Source organism: Falco cherrug, chromosome 5, assembly GCF_023634085.1.
Source record: "Falco cherrug isolate bFalChe1 chromosome 5, bFalChe1.pri, whole genome shotgun sequence".
In the NCBI taxonomy this organism is placed as follows: Eukaryota; Metazoa; Chordata; class Aves; order Falconiformes; family Falconidae; genus Falco; species Falco cherrug.
Genome location: NC_073701.1, coordinates 48,352,645 through 48,373,904, shown reverse-complemented (window position 1 = coordinate 48,373,904; position 21,260 = coordinate 48,352,645). Strand labels below are relative to the sequence as shown.

Genomic DNA, 21,260 nt, shown 5'->3' with positions numbered 1-21,260 from the left:
GATGCAAAACAATTACCAGGGATGTAAATACCAATAAACCACAATCTACATCTCTATTAAAAAAAGTAAAACTAGACCAAAATACTAGATAATCTACAATTTCTACCAAGGAATACTCAGAGTAGTTATTTGAGTGTATCAAATCCTTCATCAATTAATGAGAATTAATAATGATTTTATTACATTTAGGCACACTAGGTACAGATATGCAAAGCCACTCGATAGCACAGAGGTTGCATGTTGTACAATCTATCTGTATGTAAGCATTCAAGTCAGTGGTAGCTCTCCATGTTACTTCTTTAGTTCTTATACAGACTCAATACCTGCTCTAAGTACACATTCAATAGAAACCAATACTGTTTTTTAATGATATAAATATATACGTCTAAAAATTGTCCTCTTTAAACAAAATCCTGCTTGTGGTTTGGCTTGTATTGGTATAAATAAATAAATAGATAAAAGAAATATATGAAAAATATGAGAGAGATAGATAGAGGGAAAGAAATTTTTAAAAAGCCACTCTATGGTTAAAGTCCCAAACTACATGTCTTCAAGGGAAAGCACAAGCACATGAAGCAATAAAAGAAAAATCTGTATAAAAATAACAAGCATTTTGCATTTTATTGGCCTTAACAAAACTAATTTTAATTGATGACTTACTGAATATGAGATTCAATAAATGCCATTCTTGCTCTGATTAAATGTCAAGGCCATAGACGTGTTGTTTCAAAGTGAGTGAGCATTAATTTGGTGTGTATAATGAACCTTCCGGATGATTTATCTGCCCAATACTTTTCTATTCTTCACAATCTGGTGTCTTAAACTGTAGCTTCTTTATTATTATATGTTTTGGTTTAATAAAATTTCATTTTTATTTTTAACAACAGAAGCAAACAGATGCAAACCTAACCTGATTGTTACTAGATCTCTGTTGGTAGGCAGAGAGGAAGAAGCAGTCAAGAAATCTTATTGCTTATATGAAAAAGAGTAGCTTGTGATGATTTTTTATTTTCATATCATAAATGAGATTTGAGAACACCATATTTGAGTTCCTGTCCTCAAACCCACCATTTCCAGAGCCAGAGGCATTCTAGGTCAATGTGGTTATCTTAGAAAGATAAGGTTTTTGTGACTCTGTACAAGTCTAAGCTCCAGAGGCACTCTAGGTCCATGGGTCCATGTGGTTATCTTAGAAAATGAAGCTCATCGCCACACTATTCTATAATCTATGCCTAACAAGACATAATTGAGCCCTTAGGAATTAATAGACTTCTCTAAGTGGCATAAAAAGCATCTCTCAGCAGAAAAAAACCACTGTGCACTGGGCCATTCTGCTCAAGTTCCTTGCACATAGGAATTCAAGAAATATTTTACAAGTATTTCTAGAAGTATTTCTAGTATTTTTAGAACTTACGTCTGTAATATCAGAAGGTAAACCTGAGAAAAAAATGCAGAAAATATTTGCAAAGGTTACTGAGATATTCTGAAGGGTATTTCATGACATATTTGCATCCTTTTTTTGCTTTTCAAATTTGTTTGTAGACTAAATCTCTGTTCACACAAAATGCTGTGCAAAATGAATTTGGGGTCTATTACTTGAAATTGTCAGCTGCAAAGCAAATTCTGGTTTGGATTCAACAAAGTTTATGAGTGACAGTTTATGAAAAGTGAGTCATTCACTCAGTAGCTCCAACAGCTAGTATCACACAGACCAAACAGTAGAGTATAAAACAACAAATATGAATTATTGTATTTATTTAAATGGGTTAAATGCGGAAAAAAACCTCAGTCATCTTAAAAAGAACATGCAGTTAAATTCTGTATCCTGGAACTAGTAAGTGAAATCTAATACACGACAGCACACTGCAGAAAGTAGGAAGCATTGATAACCCAAACAGACATGAAGCTTAGGCTAGAACTTCAGATCTTTCAAAGTATGTGTGATAAAAGCTGACCTCTTGTAGTGGGTTGATGACATGCTAATTGCTGGTTTCACTTGTCTCTTTTGGGCCTACAGAAGACTGAGAAGTCTGGTTCTTACCACATGGGTCCCCAAACAGCCATTAGACAAATAGGCTTAGCCTGAGCAAGAAAAAAAAGAGGCCTCACAGGACAACGCAATATTTCTTTTTTTTTTAATGAGAAGTGCTGGAATTCACTGAGCAGAGCAGAAGTAGAACTAAGTTAACATCAATTCAGTTTTACTTCTAACTCAGATAACTTCCAAAGATGGTGAGCAAGAGAATAACAAAATAGCAGGAAAACCTACCTTTCTCTTTCCCCTCATCTTAGTCTCTCCTGTCTGCCTCTAGCAGACAAAAATGTTATAACTGTATCTATAGCTTTCAGAAGAAACAAACATTTTAATTTATAATAAAATTTTCACTTTAATTGTTCTCAGAATTCTAGCCATCAAGGAGGAAGTTAACCAATACCTTATAAATCCACAGCTGTTTTACAAAGCTAAGTTGCAATGGAGATGACCAAATCAAAAAAAAAAAACCAAAACAAAAAGAAAATAAAGTTTACAGTCACACTGAAAAGTTTGATAAATTTTATTACCAAATTCTTTTCTTTCAAAATCTGGAGCTGAGTGGCAGGAAGACTATGAATGCTACATATCAGCATTCCCCAAATCAGGACATGCAGGGCTGCAAGATATGTATGGATCTACCTGAAGCTGACTTCCAATCAATAAGTATTCTGAGTATTTTCCAGTCACAAAATTAAACGAGACCATTCTGAGTATTTTCCAGTCACAAAATTAAACAAGACCACAATAAACTTCAACTGGATTCTAACACATGTCCAAACTGCAGAATGGTCTATCTGTATCATCATTTTCTACAGTCAATCTCTGTAACATTATTTTTAAATCTACTGACATTGTCTACTTTATGGAGAAATAGATGTGGTATTGCAACAAGTGTCAGTGTCCACACTGGCATATTGTCACATCAGACAGAAGTCACTGAAATCTGATGATAATAATTTTGAACATAGAAAAGGATATGTAATGAAGACTGTATTACAACTGTTGCTTTAAAAGTATGTTGCCAGATAGAGCCAAATAATTATATTTGTCTGGTACCTATTTGTAAATAACCCTGTAACATTCTTTCTACAACATGCAGAATGGAAGCCTAACACTTCTAAACATTAAAATATCAAACTAGTACATAGAGGCTCTGGAATTAACATTTTTTTTTTCAGTGAAACAAATTCTGTTTCATGTTTCTTAGCTATTGTTATTTTTAAAAGAGAAAGCAACAAAAACCATAGTGAAAAGTTCTTCAAGAGTGATTTTTATAACAAAAATATGATAGCCTCAGTAGCAGTAACACAAGAATGAGCCTGTTCCAAAACAATCTGCCTAATTACCAAACTAATGAAGGCTAATCGTTTCAAACCTTAATAACAGCTTGAAAAATACGTTATTTCACAACTAAGCAAATGAAGCAGAAAGATATTTTTTTCCTAGAATGTGTGGATTTAAATTTCCATTAGATTTCAAGGATCATATCTGTATATAATCTACTATTTTATCTATACAGTAAAGCAAAATATATCAAAACAAACCTTCAACCTTCCCATTCACCAAAAAAAGTCTGTTCTTTTACATTCTGTAAAAAGTTCAGAGGAGAGAAACGCTGCCTCTCTAACAGTGCTAGAAATTAAGTTCATGTATAGGGAAGAAGTAATCAATAGGAGCCTTTCTGCTTTAACAGAAAGGAATTCTTACTTCTCTGGCACACAGCGGACATCCTATAGCAATTCCTGAAAGAATTAAACCCCTGAAAATAGCTTGGAAGACCAGAAAGAGGAACAAATGAAACTCATCAAGACTCTTTTACCTTAACGTTTTCTAGGTTATCAGTTTGGAAGGTACACCGTACCAAAATGAGATTATTCAGCCTAAGGAGAAAAAAAGAAAAAAAACCCCATCCTCCAAAAAAAATGAAAAAACCACCAAAACTATGAGTGCTTATCAGCTGAGTATAGTTAATAGCTAACATTTGATCTGCAAACATTAAGTGAGCAGTGCCAATACCGAAAACATCCTCGATACTGTGCTATTTATTAGATCATCACCCTGGACAGCAATCATAAGGAAAAGGATTCTCAATCCTGCTGGAGATACATTCAGAAGATCTGTTAACTCTCAACATAACAACAATCCATTTCAAAGCAGGAATTCCCTTGACAAAACAGTTTGTTAATAAACCAAGCTACTAATAACACAACCGGCTCAGCCTGTTGTGAAACCTTTTTTGGACTGGCACAGGTCATTACATGACTATTTTCAAAGTTCTACCAAGCTTTCCTTTATCTCCATCACTATGTAACAGCAGTCTTCCATTTTTAATTTCTTTCAAGGTAATGCCAGGTTTTTGTAACTAAATATCAATGTCCCCACCTGCAGTAGATTCTCCATCTTTCATTAAAATGTTAGACTAGTGAATATTGGTCTTCTGTGTCCACATGACTCTCTAAGCCTCAAGGACATTAAAAGGGATTTAGACATCCTGACTGTATAGAGAACTCATCTCAATAATTCTTCAGTACTTTGTTCCAAGATAGTATTTTATTAACTAACTAAAAATGTTTGATATGTTTTAAAAGTTGATACTTGATGATTAATTATTTGTAGAAAAAGTGCAACTAACCAGCAAGTTTATTTGTAACTTATCAGTCATTCGATTCTAATGTTTAACACCAAAATGGGAAATACAATGAAACTAAAACACAATTTTCAAGCCAAACATTTTTATGGCCTTTAGGGTGTTCTTCTTACTGCCTGCCATGCAAGTCTTGATCATTTCTAAAAGCCTGCTCCTGAAGGACAGCCAAACAAAGCTATTTCACCACATAACTGCTGTAAGTTCCTACTCATTACTTCTCAAACTTTCAAATGCTACTTCACCTTTCCTGCATGTGGCTCACTTTCTCTCTTGAATGACAGGGGACAGAAAAGAGCACTCTACCACCTTCAGGGAAATTTTTTCAAGACTTTTCAAGTTCTCAGCCATTCAAATGCGTTGCTTTGCCTATTCATTTAATTCCAGAAAGTTCTCAACCTTTAACCAACTGAAAGTTACTGGATGGCACTGGAGCTTCAGAATTGGAATTCCAGGAGTACATCACAGTAGTTCTCCACAAGCAGTAGTGGAAACTGAACCTGATTGGTCAGGGTTTGAAAATACCAGAATTGCAATGCTCACACTGTTCTGGATTCCCTGTTCCAAATGATAAAAGTTAAATCTTAATTTACTGTCAAAATTTGCATTTCCAGCATACAGTAGGATACCATGATATGGACAGCTTAAAGCATACTAAAACAAGCTTAACAACTGGTATGGATGTTGAACTTCAAATGCTTTCCATGCTTTGTTTTCTTTGTATTAAGAATGTTAAAGCAATTTAAGCTGACATTTCCATGCTCATTAACAGAGGATACAGAGTCATTTGCAAGGAGACAGACAGGTGGTTTATAATTTCCATCATTATAATATTGAACAAGGTGACAACTATTGCCTGAAGGAAGGATAATTATACTAGAAGAGAATCTAAACTATATAATCAGTTCACCTTTATAAGATGTGGCAGAAAAAGCTACACCACAAAGCGAAATTATCCTCGTTTACCTGTTTAAATTGCAGTTAACCAAATTAATCCTCAATGCCCTTTTATTGGTATTGGTTTGTGTATTGCATTAGTTAACCCTACCATGAATTGGCTACTTGCCTTCAAAAGTATCTGTGCTATGTATTGCACACTACTGCAAGAAAGTAGACCTACTTGCATTTTTAGAGAAATACCTTGTCACTTGAATTTCTGTTTTGAGATGGTGCATGAAATGCTCTTGAGACGCTGTCTGCCTGGTTTTAATCTACTACCTGAGGAAGGGCCAGAGGTAAATCAACCCTTCCACATGTCAGAGAGTTCATACGTGTCCCCCGCTTTAAACTCTTCTGTGTTACATGTGTACTTTTCTTCTCTGACCTACAGCAATGTGTACAGCTTTAAATTGTGCAAATTACCTGGATGATTTCAAAGAGAGGCAACTTTGGTATCCCAACTGCTTTTGTTTTTTGTGGGAACTTTCAGAAAGAGGCAGCTTTGGTATCCCAACTGTTTTTGTTTTTTGTGGGAACAGTGGAAAATTCTAAAACTCCAAAAGCAATTTCTGAAGAGATTACTGAAATAACCATATCCCTCCAAAAAAAAAAAAAAAAAAAAAAAGGACATCATTCTATCCTGGTTTTACTTCCTTCTATTACATTATGGGATATAGAATTTATGGTATGCATCCAAGAAATTTTATTTTCTTCAAATGCTTCACAAGCATTTGCATAGGACACAAAGTGTTCTTCCATTATGTCCATTATGTTTGCCTGTTAAATTTCTCCATACATACTCCTAGTTATTTTCCATATGTGCTTGTATGCATTTTCCATTAACTCCAGTTAGTTTCCATACATACTCCTAGTTAACTAGGGAGAAATTTTATTGATTCAATGAAGCCCGGCAGCAATATGATAGGACAATTCCTGAGAATATTTTTAAGAACTGGAATAACATTTTTGCAATTAAATCTTCATATGACCCTTCTTAGTTGACATACTTTCTTAGGAATTATCATCTGCATACACGGAGAGAAACAACTCCAGGTTTTTTCAACATATATAACTACTTCTCATCTACCTTTAAATGATATAACACTATATTTAATATTTGTACAAATAAACATTTCTACACAGTTGTCAACAAATCTAAAATTGTTTTACAGAGGAAGCAACATTCTTTTTCCTAGTTTACTTTCAGAAAATCTATCATAATTTTCCTCATACTAACCAATTCCGCCCTAATTCCAACTTATTTTACTGAACCTGGGTGACCAGAATCATATACAGCATTTAATGAGAGTTCTTACCTGTAGCTGATAAATGAAACTAATGGGGTTTGGCACATGCTAAGTTCATACTTGCTGTTTCACAGGCATTCTAGTGCCAGTGATCCTCCTATGAGTAAGCAAGTATACCATGGGGTTTTTTTCTTCTTATTTCTGATGTCTTCAAACTTTGAAGCAGAAATTACTACTAGACCCTGAAAGCATAATTCATCATTTCACACTATTGAAAAGTCACACTATTGAATTATCTATCTTTTTTTACTTATTCAAATTGTTTTACTGCTGGAAAAGCATTGTCTGAAAGCAGAAAGGCTGAAGTCAGACTTAAAAATAAATGTCCTATAATTAAAAAAGCATGTTGCTTCAACTTAACATTATCATTATTACAAAATTATACCTAATCCATCTTTAGAAGGACAAACTGGAAGGACAATTTGAAATGGTTCATCTACCCCACTTCAACATCGGTGATGAACAAAACTGTTCATTCTATCATTCCATAATCACCACTAATAGGATCTTTTCAGTATCTTAATTCAAATTTACCATTTGTTCAGTTTGAAGAGCCATTTTCCCATAGGAAGATGTGTTTCATTGCACAAATACATCTCTGTATCTCTAACAGCCTTCTGTGAGGTAGTTTTCCTACATGTCTTTACATGTGCACCTAGAGCAGATATGTCTATCCATAGTCTTTGAATCATAAGTAGGAATCACAACAAAAGGCAAGAGAAATTATGCTTGTCAACAAAAATCTAGTGCCAGATTTGAGTACAGTGATCACAATCTGGTTGATTGACTTGAATACTTGAACAGTAAATACTGGTCACAATTCTGTGGGAGATCAGAACTATTTTAACACTGCTGTCAGATTTGGCACCCAAATTGCAGAAAGGTGATGTAAAAGGATGATAGATGCTGGAGAGCTAAGGAAGAAATACAAATTCAAGAAGTGGCTATATCATGTAAATTTAATCATCAAAATAATCCTATTCAGTTACATGCTGATGAGCCAAATCATCCAACATTAAGGGACTGAGTGAATTTTTCACTTTAGACAAAATGCAAAAAAATATTTTAAAATAACAGGAAACATCAGAAGGATTAGGAAAAAATGGAGTGGGGAAGGCAGCTATGAATCTATACATGCTGGAGAGGTACAATATTCAAAAGAAACTTGCAATTTTGAATGGAAAAGAAGAACATTTGAAAGAGGATTCAGTTACTGTTCCAAGAACTCTATGATTATCCGGCTGTAGTGTCACACACAGTAGAAGGGATACTGTACTTAACTATATGTGTTGATATTTACATATTTTTTATTTATACACTCTCTTCTGGTCTTATTTTAAAAAAACAAATCACAAACAGTAAACAAGATCAACATTTTAATATATTCATTTCTGGGGAAATAAGAAATGAACCATGATAATCCTGTAGTGTGGATTAAAGGGGTCGCAAAAGCACAAAAAGCAATAGAGGTCTAAAAATAACATTAGTTTTGCAAATTGTATAAAAAACCTTAACATACTGTTATTCTTGAGATGCTAAGCTGATCAAAAACTGTAATTAAAACTAAATACAAACTAAAATACTTTCTACAAACAGAAATGACAGTATCTCTATGAGCTCTTTAGGAGTACGCATAAATCAGTCCAACTGATACAAAACACAGCAGAAAACAGAACTTTTACTTCCTAATCTTTACAATAATATACTATTTTATGCATTGCCAGTTTTTGTATCCTGAAATTGTTTTTTCATCAATTTATTTCTCTACACTGCTGCAAGCAAGATTAAGAAAAAATTACCCATTCCTGTTGAACAATACATTGTGAACCTGGATCCCCAGGCGGCTCAGAATGAAAGTATTCACCCAATATATTCACAATTATAAAGGAATTCAGCTTAATTTGGTAGGAAAATTCATGACATAGAAAATATCTCATCCACTACTAGAAACTCAAATATGAATTATTTTTGGTTTTTAGTAAGAAATTTTTCCTTACTCTAATGACAAGCAATTATTTTTTTCCCTTCAGGGATCTCACACTACATTTCATGTAATGTAAATATACATCAAGTACTGGTTGGGATTGTAGCAGGATGTTCCTGATGTAACTGCATTCACTAAGCCCTTTTATATATTTAGATTATTATAGTTGATAATCAATACAGTGTACACTAGAAATTATATTTTTTAAAAATTATTATAAGGGAATTTACCTTGATATGACCATTTCCCCAAACAAATCATAAATATAGCAAAAACTAAAAGGTGAATTCACTAATTAGGAGTCTGCCATTAAATTAATTTAAATTGTCAGTCTTTAAGTCATTCAAGCCTCAATCTTTGTTATTGAAAAATTTAGAATAGAAGTTTTAGCTCCCAAAATTACCATGTTTATTATTATGCTGGTTCTTTACAGTGACCTTTTTCCCATGATAAAACAAAAAAAGATAAATTAATACAGTTCCAAGGAGAATACTATGTCCTAAGTACAGCCACTGTCTTTGTCTGTCTTTATTACAGCTACCTGAACACACCTATTTCTATGTTTTAGGCATGTTTAATATTTGCATTTTAAGAGCTCCAAAGAAAAAAAATCACAAACTGCGGATTTTGCCAACAGCTCTGCTGGATTTTGGCTCGGCTCTTTTAGTAGTCAAATGTACTACAGACCTGCAGAATCAGTATGGTAGATTTGTAGAAAATCAAGCCAAAACTGGTCTCACTCATCTTTAGTTCTGGCCATCTGCTTGAAGCATCTGGTAACAGGGTACATGCACCCACATCCAGAACGTGACTGCTCTCTTGCCAACTATGTGCCTAGGTAACTGCCAATATGTGCTTCTCCACTACTAACATGACAACTGTCAAAAAGAAGTTGAACATGTACGAAGAAATCTAAATTAAACTAACACATTACTTTCCCAAGTTACAGAAATATTTTTTGACATAATTGCTTGATAAAGGCAATGATAAATAAGTCACACAGTGAAACTGTGTGCAGTAAATATTTCAGAAAAGGTCAAAACAATTCTAGCAATGAGTTAAATTTTTAGATAAAACAATCAGAATTATACATTCAATATCTGATTTAAGAAGAAGAATAAAGTAAGAAATCAGCTCAAATTCTTTTCAAAGTTTCTTTTTGAATTTATCCAAATATATAAAATTAGTAGATGTAGTCTAACTGCCGCACATTAAAAATATTAAAAGAAGATGTGGAATGCCATATTAGAAATTAGGACATAAATGACAGATTAGAACACAGATGGTAAAGAAATGTGCAACTTCCACTGAAATTCATCCTCTTGTCATGTAAGTATAAACTTCTAACAAACATCTCTGCTCACTATAAAATAATACTTAAAAATTATTTTGTGCACTTCATACTAGGAGAAGTAGTAAAAAAAAATTAGGTAACTAATTACTGAAATTATTAACTCCTTTGCCAAGTATCATCAAACGAACTTTTTGTCTTCTTTTGCTATGGCAGTTGTGAAAAGGTCATGTGTATTCAATGGCCAGGGAGTGCACAATTAAAAGTTAAAAGCAGGTGAGAGAGAGATATACAGACAGAAAATCTAAAATCAAAGCCTGGACAACTAATCCAGCATCATAATAGTAAACCACTAGACTATGGTTAGAGGAAAAGAATAAAATCAAAGATATCCAGAAACTGTCATAGCTTCTTGTTATTCTTGCCCTATCTGAATCATCAGTTGTTCCTCTTCTTATATTTAAACTTTATGGAGTAAAGCTCACAGGGTGTTTTTGCAGCAAGTTACCACTTAAGACGGTGTGATCCTCAGCCACTGCACTGGCTCCGATGCACAATGCTGCTGCTGCCACCAAATTAATAATAGCAATAAAATGATATAGCATTTCTATTAAGTGCTGTGATTATGATTGACACATACCTTACTTCACATGCAGGTGGTCCCATAGTTACCTGCTATTCCATGGTCAGTCATGGTTATGCAGTTTAAAATAAGCTAGGAAACAAGTGCTATATCTTGCCATCCTCCCACTTTTGAAGGCAGGTTTTACCAAATGTTCATTGAGTCCATTGAAAAGTTATTCTAAAATATCATATGTAATAAATGATTATATACTATATGTAAATATTCCTTTGGTTTCCATTTTAATTTTTGGTTTCATCACATCTGTTTTAAACACTGTATTTTCAAAGCTTTATGATTTATTATATTGTAGTGTTTTCCAAAATACTGTAATGTAATTTTTGATTGATACAAGAAATAGAACTACAGTAAGTTCTTAATGCATTGTACATGGTGGTAATTCCGCTGACGTCTGTTAAATTCCATTAAGATACAGTAAACAAGAGCACAAGGATAGTAGACCAGACTCAATTAGTGAAAGAGAACGGGTAAATCTCATACAAGTCTGGTATCATAATGTTTTTCTGAATCTATCTTTATTTGTAAATTAAAGTAACCTCAAAGCACATGATGTCCTTGGATATGAAGAACTTTTAATGATGTATAAAATCTTTGGCATTCTTACTTTTAGTGGTCTAAGGTGCGAGAATTTACAGCCATACTAAACATTTGAAGCTTGTGGCTTTTCCTCAGGCAATGTTATTCCAAGTAAGGAGAAAAAAAAATGAAAAGGAGGTGTAACAAGTTCACAAAATAAATATAATATGCTGGAATAATTATTAAGACACTGCAAATTGCTTCTAGGATTAAATACAAGTTGTTCTGCAATTTCCTTTACATCTTATATCTAGTGCTATTCAGAGCCAGCCTGAAGTTCGAAAAATCAATCAATTGTGCTGTATTTAAAAATTGCCCAAGGAAACAATTCTTTTTTTTTATTTTGATCATAGAACAAACAAAGAAAAAATGCCTTATAAAATTATCAGAGAGATATTAAATGTTTAAACAGGTCTGTATACTTCCCTAACAGTTTAAAAAACAAAAAAAAAACCTAAGTGATGTAGCTGCTATCAAGTGAGGTATGAAATGCCTCATGCCCAATTTTTGGTTAGTGACATTTCCAGATTCCTGTCCATAGAACTTCTCAACGTGGTTATAATGACTAGAATTGAGAAGAGGCTCTCTCATTTGATGTGTTTGAAAGGTAGCTTTGTATGAACAGCTGTGTTTTCAAAATGCTTGCCACCTCTAAATTGGTCCTTGTGAAGTGAACTGTTTGCCTTATTGCCAGCAGGGCACATTGCAGTGTAGCTGCTGCATTTTTAGTTTTTATCACTGTCTCTCTAACTGCTGAAGTGGAAACGAAAGATTGCCAAAACCTGACGTGTTTCTTTTCCTTTCTGCCCACTCTGACTTGGTTCTTAGCTGTCTGTTGCTCCAGTGATGAGAAACGTTGCTCAGTTTATTCATTCACTGAATGTCTTTTCCAGCTCAAATAATGGTAATACCCTCTTGTAAACCAAGGCTCCAGCTGTCAACAGCAGTAAATGAAACAAACTTAATTAAGACATACCAATCATTGTCTACACAAGGGATAATTAGGCTGCAAAAAGTCACATACATCAGGGTGCATTTTTCTAAAAGCAAGAGATAACACATTAAAAGCAAGAGGCAGACCATATTTAGTAAGTGTGGATTGCAACAGGGATGGACTTCCAGAAGAAGTTAAATAATCTGTCTACAAAGATTTAAACAGTTTTAGGACAGAATTTTAGTATGGGAAAACAATAATAAATACTAAGCAATACTAACTTTTTAGATGCAAGCTCTGTTTAGACTTTTTAATTGCAGACATTAGGAAGCATTCCATACCATTCTATCTGGATGAGGAAATACACGTACAATCAGAGTGTACACAAAGATTTATAAATGCAGCTGAGTAAAGAATTACACTCAAAACTACAGTGCACAGCTCCTGCTGCTGCCTATGAGAAATCACTTGTCCCACAGCTTAGCTTACTGGTGGTAATTTGCTGCTGAACCTCATCTCTACAAGCTTTTCTATTGTGCATCACGATATGTACAAGTTTTAAGAATCTCTTACATCACATCAAAAATCTTGAGAGGTCACCAAAACCCACTACAAAAGAGCTAAACTAAAAAAGTATTTTTGCTTAACAGATAATGCTGACTACATTATTTGAAATAACTTTATTTTTAAGAAAGATACCTACATTTGCATGAAAACCTCTGTGTATGTAAAACTCAGATACTTTAAATACCACTCAAAGGAACAGGCCAAATAACCTTCAGGCTCTCTTTGTCCTTCGTATTAGTGCCTTTAAAACTGAACATTTGAAATGCAAAACTTTCACATAAAATCCAGATGGTACAAAGCACTTAGCTTTAAAGCACTGGAACACATTAATAAAAATTCTGAAAATCACTGTTAGTAAAAGTATTTTAATTTAGTCTTTATTTAGTGTTTTCAGTACATCTTTACTATTATCAGTACATTAATGAAGAAAGGGAATCAATGCATTCCCAAAGTTCAAAGTATCACCAAGTTAAACGCTTATTTTCCAACACATTTATCTCTGTGATGCTACATTCTTCAAGGAAACTGATCTTCAATTACAGTTTATAGCGTTGAGTGCAAGATATCAATTTACACGAGGTTTATTTTGTTACAGTAAATTGCAGCTCACGTCTCAGTTCAGAATGGTTCGTACACACCTCAAGGTTAGAAATTAATTACATAAACACAGACACACATATAATCAATACAACCAGCTGGCATAAGCAAAGTCATACTGCATAACTTGATTCTAGGTTTTGCTGTTTTCAAGCGGGACCAGAATACATCAGCAATCCGTACTTTCTTACCTTCTTTGTCAACATTATATATCAGAGTCACACAATAATATTATTATAAATAAAATGACCAACAAAAATGTTTTGCAACTCACATGATTCTATAACTTTTTTCCTGTGCATTTCACTACTTTGCCTCTTTTGTGTACTGTATCAAACGATGTGTAAGACAGTCATATGATTTAGTTTTAGGCTGTCCTGCAAGAAGCAGGGAGTTAGACTTGATGAACCTTTTGGGCTCCTTCCAACTTGAGATATTCTGTTCTATGATCTTGTAAGCCATCATGGATGTTCATACTACTGCAGAAATATTCTTTTATTCTACACCTGGGATAAAAGTTAATACCAAATAATTTTCATGTAAAACAATACATAGATATGCCACTATTTAAACCAAAAATCTTTCTGAAGTGAAACAATGCATTTTATAACAATGACTCTGCAGGCTGAGAGAGAGTGTAAAAATTATTCTACAATCTGTTATTCAAGGCACTCAACCCCAGCGAATATTTTACACAAGGCAGAAGCACTTTAACCGGAGAAATAAGAAAGATTTATGCTAGAACACCATATGAGCTTGAGCTGGTGGCTTATTAGCTGGAGCATTCACCAGAAAGAGAAAAGACATCAGATATTTTTTTATAAAGAAGAAAAAATTCGACCTGGATCTCTCGCCTCTTTTTCTTTGCTGCCTTTTGTGGAAAAAACACTCATATATATGACATTAAAATGTCCACTGGTGCCCTTGTTTTTGGCTTGAGAAACCCATAGAAACTGAAGTATAAACTCAGGAGGAGTATAAACTCAAACCCAGGAGGATGTTGGCTCTATGTACACAAAAATGTAGTAGTTTACATGCTTTAACTGGTACAGCCTCTCAGTTACTTGGAACACACATGAAAAGTCCATCTTGGTCCGCATCCTATCTTACACAGTGGCCAAGAGCAAATGCCCAGGGAGGAGCAGAAAAACAGGTCAGCTATATATTTATGCTTCCCTCGAATACTTTCCCACTACCTCTCTGAGCAGAATATCCCTAAACATCACAGTGGGATCAAAATGCTGAGATTAGATATCTGCAGTAGCAGTTTGTTGAATCTCAATTAATTTAGTATTCAGGTAAGATTTTCAATGATGTTCTGATTATTAGAAGCTTACATTTTGTATTTGCCACACTTACAGATACATTTTTAATATACAATTGAAATAGAATTCCAGAAGTCAATGGGACATACTTTAAAAAGTTCATCAAGAATACAACTCAAAAAATTCCTCCAACGGCCATCCTCCATTCTCCCTATATAGTAAACTACATCTGTGTGCTTGGCACAGCATGGCATAGAATGATTTCTACTTTAGTAAAGGGGACAGTCCTCCATATAGGTGCCACCTTCTGGTGCCAAAATTAAGAGCAAGTCATAGGCTTTAACTGTCCAATGCAAACCTTTCTTTTTCTGCAAGCCTTAAGCTCATCTCATTTCCCAGAACAAAGGAACAGATTACAATTTTACTATTTCAGTCCGTATGTGTTTGCATTTCAGTATAATGTGGGCCATTTGCAGAAAAACATATTATTAATCCTCAAAACAGCAGAATGTTTTCTGTATGTTTATCTCACACATTGTCTGTTCACTCTATTAATACACTTATATGTTAAAATAAAATATTAAATGTCCTTAAATGCATATATAACAAACAGCCACCTCAAAGTCTTGCCAAATATACTTCAAACTGGCCCAGTGCTCATGTCACTCAACGTGGTCCAACACCTTTCCTCTGAGCTGATACGGAATGCATCTATGGTCAATATGCCTAAGCCTCCTGGTCTTGGAAAGGAAACCTAAAGTCCAAATCCTTGACACTTGACTTTTGCAAGTCTATCTATACCAGCAACACCTCAAAAGTTATTTATCAATGTCAATAAAGCATTGATCTTGCCTTAAAGTTTGTAAACAAGGTCACTGAATTTTAACACTAGAGGCAAGGTAAGAAAGGGCATGACAGTCTTCTGAGACAAAGTCTGGTTAAAGTTAGTGTGAAGTCTATATTCTGAAGTAAATGAAGCAGTTAATGTGTACTGCTTCATATATGAAAACACAGAAACTTTTGAATTATGTGGCTTGAACAAAATGTACACCCAAAATAGGATATTATTTTTCTCCACAATAAAACTATCACATACCAAAGATCTGGGGAGAGCACATTTGCTGCTTCAGGATGCTAAGGTTTCAGTCTTTACTATAATTTGGGACATGAAGACAATCTGCAACTTCATAGCAAATTTCAGAATCTCGCAGAACTACAAACCAAAGAAGAAATTGCTAGTGTAGATTTTTTCTTCTTCTTATCACTCTAAAGACACTTTTCTGTTATTATTGTCGTTATTCCTTGCAATTCAAGTTGTTGAAGTCAAAATAAACAAGACAGTAATTAGCCTGAATTTCCTAAGATGACAAGCTATTTATTGTGAGGTACATATTTCTTTCTAATTATCACTTTAAAGAAAAAAAAAACAACAACAACCAAGTTTTGTTCCTAAACAGCAGCTACAAAAAGAATTAGAAAATGATGAAACTTATGGATTGTCAGTTTTTTATATTTCTGTATAAATATCTCAGGCTTGCCTAAGAATGTCATCATTAGGAATGTGTATTAATCTAGCCATTCCATTTTCCTTTGATTACACATAAATTATATTCTTTATATTTATAAACTTCACATTCAAAAGTTAAATATTCATGCTCTGTAGGATTTTGCTCAGTGTTTACATTTTCAAAGCCAACAGACCTCAGTTTGCTTCTACTGATAACTGAAAGAAAAAAAGAAAATATTTTAAAGGATCACAAAATATATAGAAAAACCTCACTGATGTATTTTGTGTTAGACTTTGTGGATCTTTATCTTTCTGTAGAGCAATGCTCCACTGGATGTATGACAAGCTACAAGTCTAAAGATATATTACTATATTAACTTCATTTATGCTATCTGGATACCACTACAATACTCTAGGCACCACAGTAATTTTCTTTTCTTACTTGCAATAATTAACATTAGAGAGCAAAAGATAACTAAATTAATTTATAACTTTATAGTTCCTTATACTCATTATTTCCTGTTCTTATATTTTAGGTCATCCTGTCACTCCTGCAAACACTAATCAATCATGGGATTTGAAGTTAATACTACTAAATAAATGAATTGCTTAATCTCCTATGACCATCTATACATACTTCATCTTCACAAAGCTTATCAATTTTATGTCATCAAGGACAGAGTGACCTTCATTTCCACAAAATGCCTCTTACTACCGGACAAGTTGGTTACAAATTTATCACTCATCCTCACGAAGAAAGTCCTTCACGATCATCATTTGACAAATGCAAGTGTGTGTTTTATCAATTGACCAGGTCATACTAATTTCCAAAACTGTAATTGTGGAATACTAGAGGGCCTGTTACTTTTCTGAACTTTTGAGCTAAGATGAAGGACATGCAACTCAAAATTAATTTTCTACTTGGCATATTTATCACTGCACTAGTACAAGCTGTAGAAAAAAAAGCAGACTGCCCAGAGTCATGTATATGTGAGATCAGACCATGGTTCACCCCCAGGTCTGTGTATATGGAGGCTCCAACAGTGGACTGTAATGATTTAGGCCTTTTTCATTTTCCAGCCAGACTGCCTGCTGACACCCAAGTTCTACTTCTACAGACAAATAATATTGCAAAAATTGAACATTCAGTAGACTTCCCAGTGAATTTAACTGGTCTAGATTTATCTCAGAACAATTTATCCTCAGTGACTGGCATTAATCTTAGAAAGATACCACAGCTGCTTTCAGTTTACCTTGAAGAAAACAAACTTACTGAACTCCCTGAAGAATGTCTCTCCGGACTCCACAATTTACAAGAGCTTTATATTAATCATAATCTGCTTTCTGTGATTGCACCGGGAGCTTTCATAGGCCTCAATAATCTTCTCAGACTTCATCTCAATTCGAATGGTCTTCAAATGATCAACAAGAAGTGGTTTGAAGCTACTCCTAATCTTGAAATTCTCATGATTGGAGAAAACCCAATAATCAGAATAGAAGACATGAACTTTAAGCCTCTTATCAATCTGCGCAGCCTAGTTTTAGCAGGAATAAATCTCACTGAAATACCAGATAATGCTTTGGTTGGCCTTGACAATTTAGAAAGCATCTCCTTTTACGACAACAGATTTGTTAGAGTGCCCCACATTGCTCTTCAAAAGGCTACAAATCTTAAATTTCTGGATCTAAACAAGAATCCCATTAACAGAATACGACGAGGAGATTTTAGCAATATGCTGCACCTAAAAGAGTTAGGAATTAACAACATGCCTGAACTGATCTCTATAGATAGTCTTGCTGTTGATAATTTGCCAGATTTAAGAAAAATAGAAGCTACCAATAACCCCAGATTATCATACATTCATCCAAACGCATTCTACAGACTTCCCAAGCTGGAATCCCTCATGCTAAACAGCAACGCGCTCAGTGCCCTGTACCGCAGCACAATAGAATCCTTGCCTAACCTCAAAGAAGTCAGTATACACAGCAATCCCATTAGATGTGATTGTGTAATCCGTTGGATTAACATGAATAAAACAAACATCCGCTTCATGGAGCCAGAGTCACTATTTTGTGTAGACCCTCCCGAATTCCAAGGCCAGAATGTGAGAGAAATACATTTCCGGGAAATGATGGAAATCTGTCTCCCCCTGATAGCTCCTGAAAGTTTTCCATCTACTCTGGATTTAAAAACTGGCAGCCATATTTCCTTGCACTGCAGAGCAACAGCAGAACCAGAACCTGAAATCTACTGGATAACACCATCAGGACACAAACTTTTGCCTAACACTGTTTCGAATAAATACTACATTCATTCTGAAGGAACATTAGACATAAGTGATGTAACAGAAAATGAGAGCGGCTTATACACATGTATAGCAACAAATTTAGTTGGGGCAGACCTAAAGTCAGTCATGATCAAAGTGGATGGCTCATTCCCTCAGGACAGCAATGGATCTTTGAATATCAAAATAAAGGATATAAAATCTAATTCTGTTTTGCTTTCATGGAAAGCAAGTTCTAAAATTCTGAAGTCCAGTGTTAGATGGACAGCCTTTCTGAAAGCTGAAAACTCTCAGGCTGCACAGAGCGCTCGAATACCATCTGATATAAAGGTATATAATCTTACACATCTAAATCCATCAACTGAATATAAAATTTGTATAGATATTCCCACTATCCATTCACAGAATAAGAAACAATGTGTCAATGTAACCACAAAAGGACTGGACTTGGCAGTGAAAGGCTATGGAAAGAACAATGTAATAGGTTTCATTGCTTGCCTTGGTGCTCTTTTGGGAATCATCTCTGTGATATATCTCTACAGCTGCATCTCACAAGAGATGAACTATGACACTGGACACAGCTATCTAAAGAATTACCTGAAGAAACAATCCTTTTCACTCAATGAGCTTTATCCTCCTCTAATCAGTCTTTGGGATATGGGCAAAGGAAAAAGCACAGCAATGGAAGTAAAAGCAACTGTAATAGGTGTACCAACCAATATGTCATAAATACATCAGTATATCACTTAACTTCTGAAATAAAAAGCACATGACTGCATTTGTGCTGAACAAAAAGGCAACAGGAAAAAATATTTCTTTTAGGAATTGGATGCCTGGACTTCGCTGCTGCTGACAAATGGGAATATGTACTGACTCAGCAAAAGAGAAGAATTTTAACTGGCTTCTAAGGGTATTTACCAACCAAATACATTAAATACATTAAATTCATTTTCTAGAACTTTCACAGGACTTTTAAGTCTGGAATACAGTGCAAGTAGCCAAGAACGTTTTCTGTATTTTTTTTTTTTAATTATTACATAAAAGTAGTGGAACTGAGCAATACCTCCTCCTGTGCTGTATTACACACACTAGCCACGAGTTTTTGCAGTGAACAGATATACTAGGATTGACACATGGTGTAATGAAATGGGCAAATTCTGTAGAGTAGACACAGTGAGTATGTGAATTTTTTTTATGAGGAAAATACATTTTTGATTAAAATCAAAACAGTTTTTGCCTTGTTTGTTTCTAAAAAAAAAAAAAAAACATTCTGGGAGCTTTTGTCTGACAATAAAGTAACTCATTCTAATGTCTGGTAAGATATCTCCTTAAATATTCTTCTGCTAAAATACCAGTCTGAGCACATAGGACATTTTTGCTGGTTTTAGGCTGTATAACTGCAACAAATCACACAACAAATATTTTAGTAAATTACTTACCCATAATAATAGTAACAACCATATTTTACACATTGCTTATTGTGGGAGGAAGAAGAAAGGAGGAGGGTGGGAAGGAGACACCAGACTGACAGGGAAAAGGAATGTTAGCTATTGATAACAGCAAGTTTTTAGCTGCTTTGGTATTTTCCCAGGAGCCTGAAAACTGAATGCAATGTTTAGACTCAAATCATATAAATCCAATATTTTGTCTTCAGTCAAAAGGCCAATTCAGTTATTAGTAACGTCTAAAGGCTGGCCATACAGGGAATTCTGATAGCTTGAACAGTTTAAATGATATTAAGGTTTTCTTTCTGGACCTGCAGACTTTCATTCAGCAATAAAGACTGACTAGTTTATAAAGCTCCTCAGCTTTCAATGTAACAATGTAACAAGTAATAAATGACTGACAGAATGATTATTAGTAGAAATGAAATGAAACAAAATGAAAAGAGAACACTGAATACCTGACTACTTATATTGAAGCTAAAGTTCTCATGGGAGTAGGACTGTGCCCATAAGCAGCAAATGCGCGTGAGAAGCTGCTGATCAGAATGTTGATTACAAACTAAACCCTGTTCTGTTAGGATGGAAGAAGTGACTACTATCCAGTAGAGACATCTGACCATTAAGATATCTGATGAAAATAAGTGGCACCTCCTGATAAAGAAAGCAACAGCAAAATTGTTATTTTGGTTCATATATATGAAAACAAATATGAAGAAAGAAAATATCACTGAGTATTTTGCTTACGGAAGTAAATATTCACAGAATGCATAGGTGGCTTGAATTACAGAGTAAAAGTAGGAGTAACAAACATTTCCTTTAAGTCTTTAGCTGATTTTAACATTTTTTTAACTCTATAATAATAATAATACATTTTATCTTCCTAGACTTGGTTGAAGGAAACGTTTCTGTGGAATCACTGACAGTATTTCCGTAGATAGAAAAAGGAGAGCTATTTCTTGTAATAGACATTAACTTTTCTACTTATTCACTGTTTGCTCCATATTTTTAAAATGTTATTGGTCTACAAGCACTTATAACATACAAAAATAGTTTCATTTTACCTAGTACCAATGAATAGCTTGCTTTCATGTTAAAGATGCCCTTTTCCTAGTTAAATCCCAGGATTTTTAAATTATGTAAAGGTAATTTTCAAAGTTGTTAAAGGCAGAAAGAAGAACCTGATACTAATTTGAAACCACCAGACTTGGGATACTCATAGAGTCGGTACGTTTCGCTGAACG

At 34.3% G+C, this 21,260-nt stretch overlaps 2 protein-coding genes across 3 annotated transcripts in view; one reads left to right on the top strand and one right to left on the bottom strand.

The window, feature by feature from the left end:
• Positions 1–19,801, top strand: part of LRRN3 (leucine rich repeat neuronal 3) — a 34,980-nt gene extending 15,179 nt beyond the window's left edge. The window contains exon 2 of the mRNA XM_005444033.4: positions 16,826–19,801. Coding sequence (XP_005444090.1) covers positions 17,177–19,303 — 2,127 coding nt within the window. The 5' untranslated portion in view covers positions 16,826–17,176 and the 3' untranslated portion in view covers positions 19,304–19,801. The remainder of the gene's footprint in view (positions 1–16,825) is intronic.
• Positions 1–21,260, bottom strand: part of IMMP2L (inner mitochondrial membrane peptidase subunit 2) — a 478,086-nt gene that overhangs the window by 262,058 nt on the left and 194,768 nt on the right. Inside the window, exon 4 of one of the 2 annotated variants that reach the window (XM_055711828.1) lies at positions 12,992–14,023. The exons of the other annotated variant lie outside the window; for it this stretch is intronic. Within the exon in view, the coding sequence (XP_055567803.1) occupies positions 13,912–14,023 (112 nt within the window). The 3' untranslated portion in view covers positions 12,992–13,911. Of the gene's footprint in view, positions 1–12,991; positions 14,024–21,260 lie in introns of those variants that run through there. 2 annotated transcript variants of the gene reach the window in all.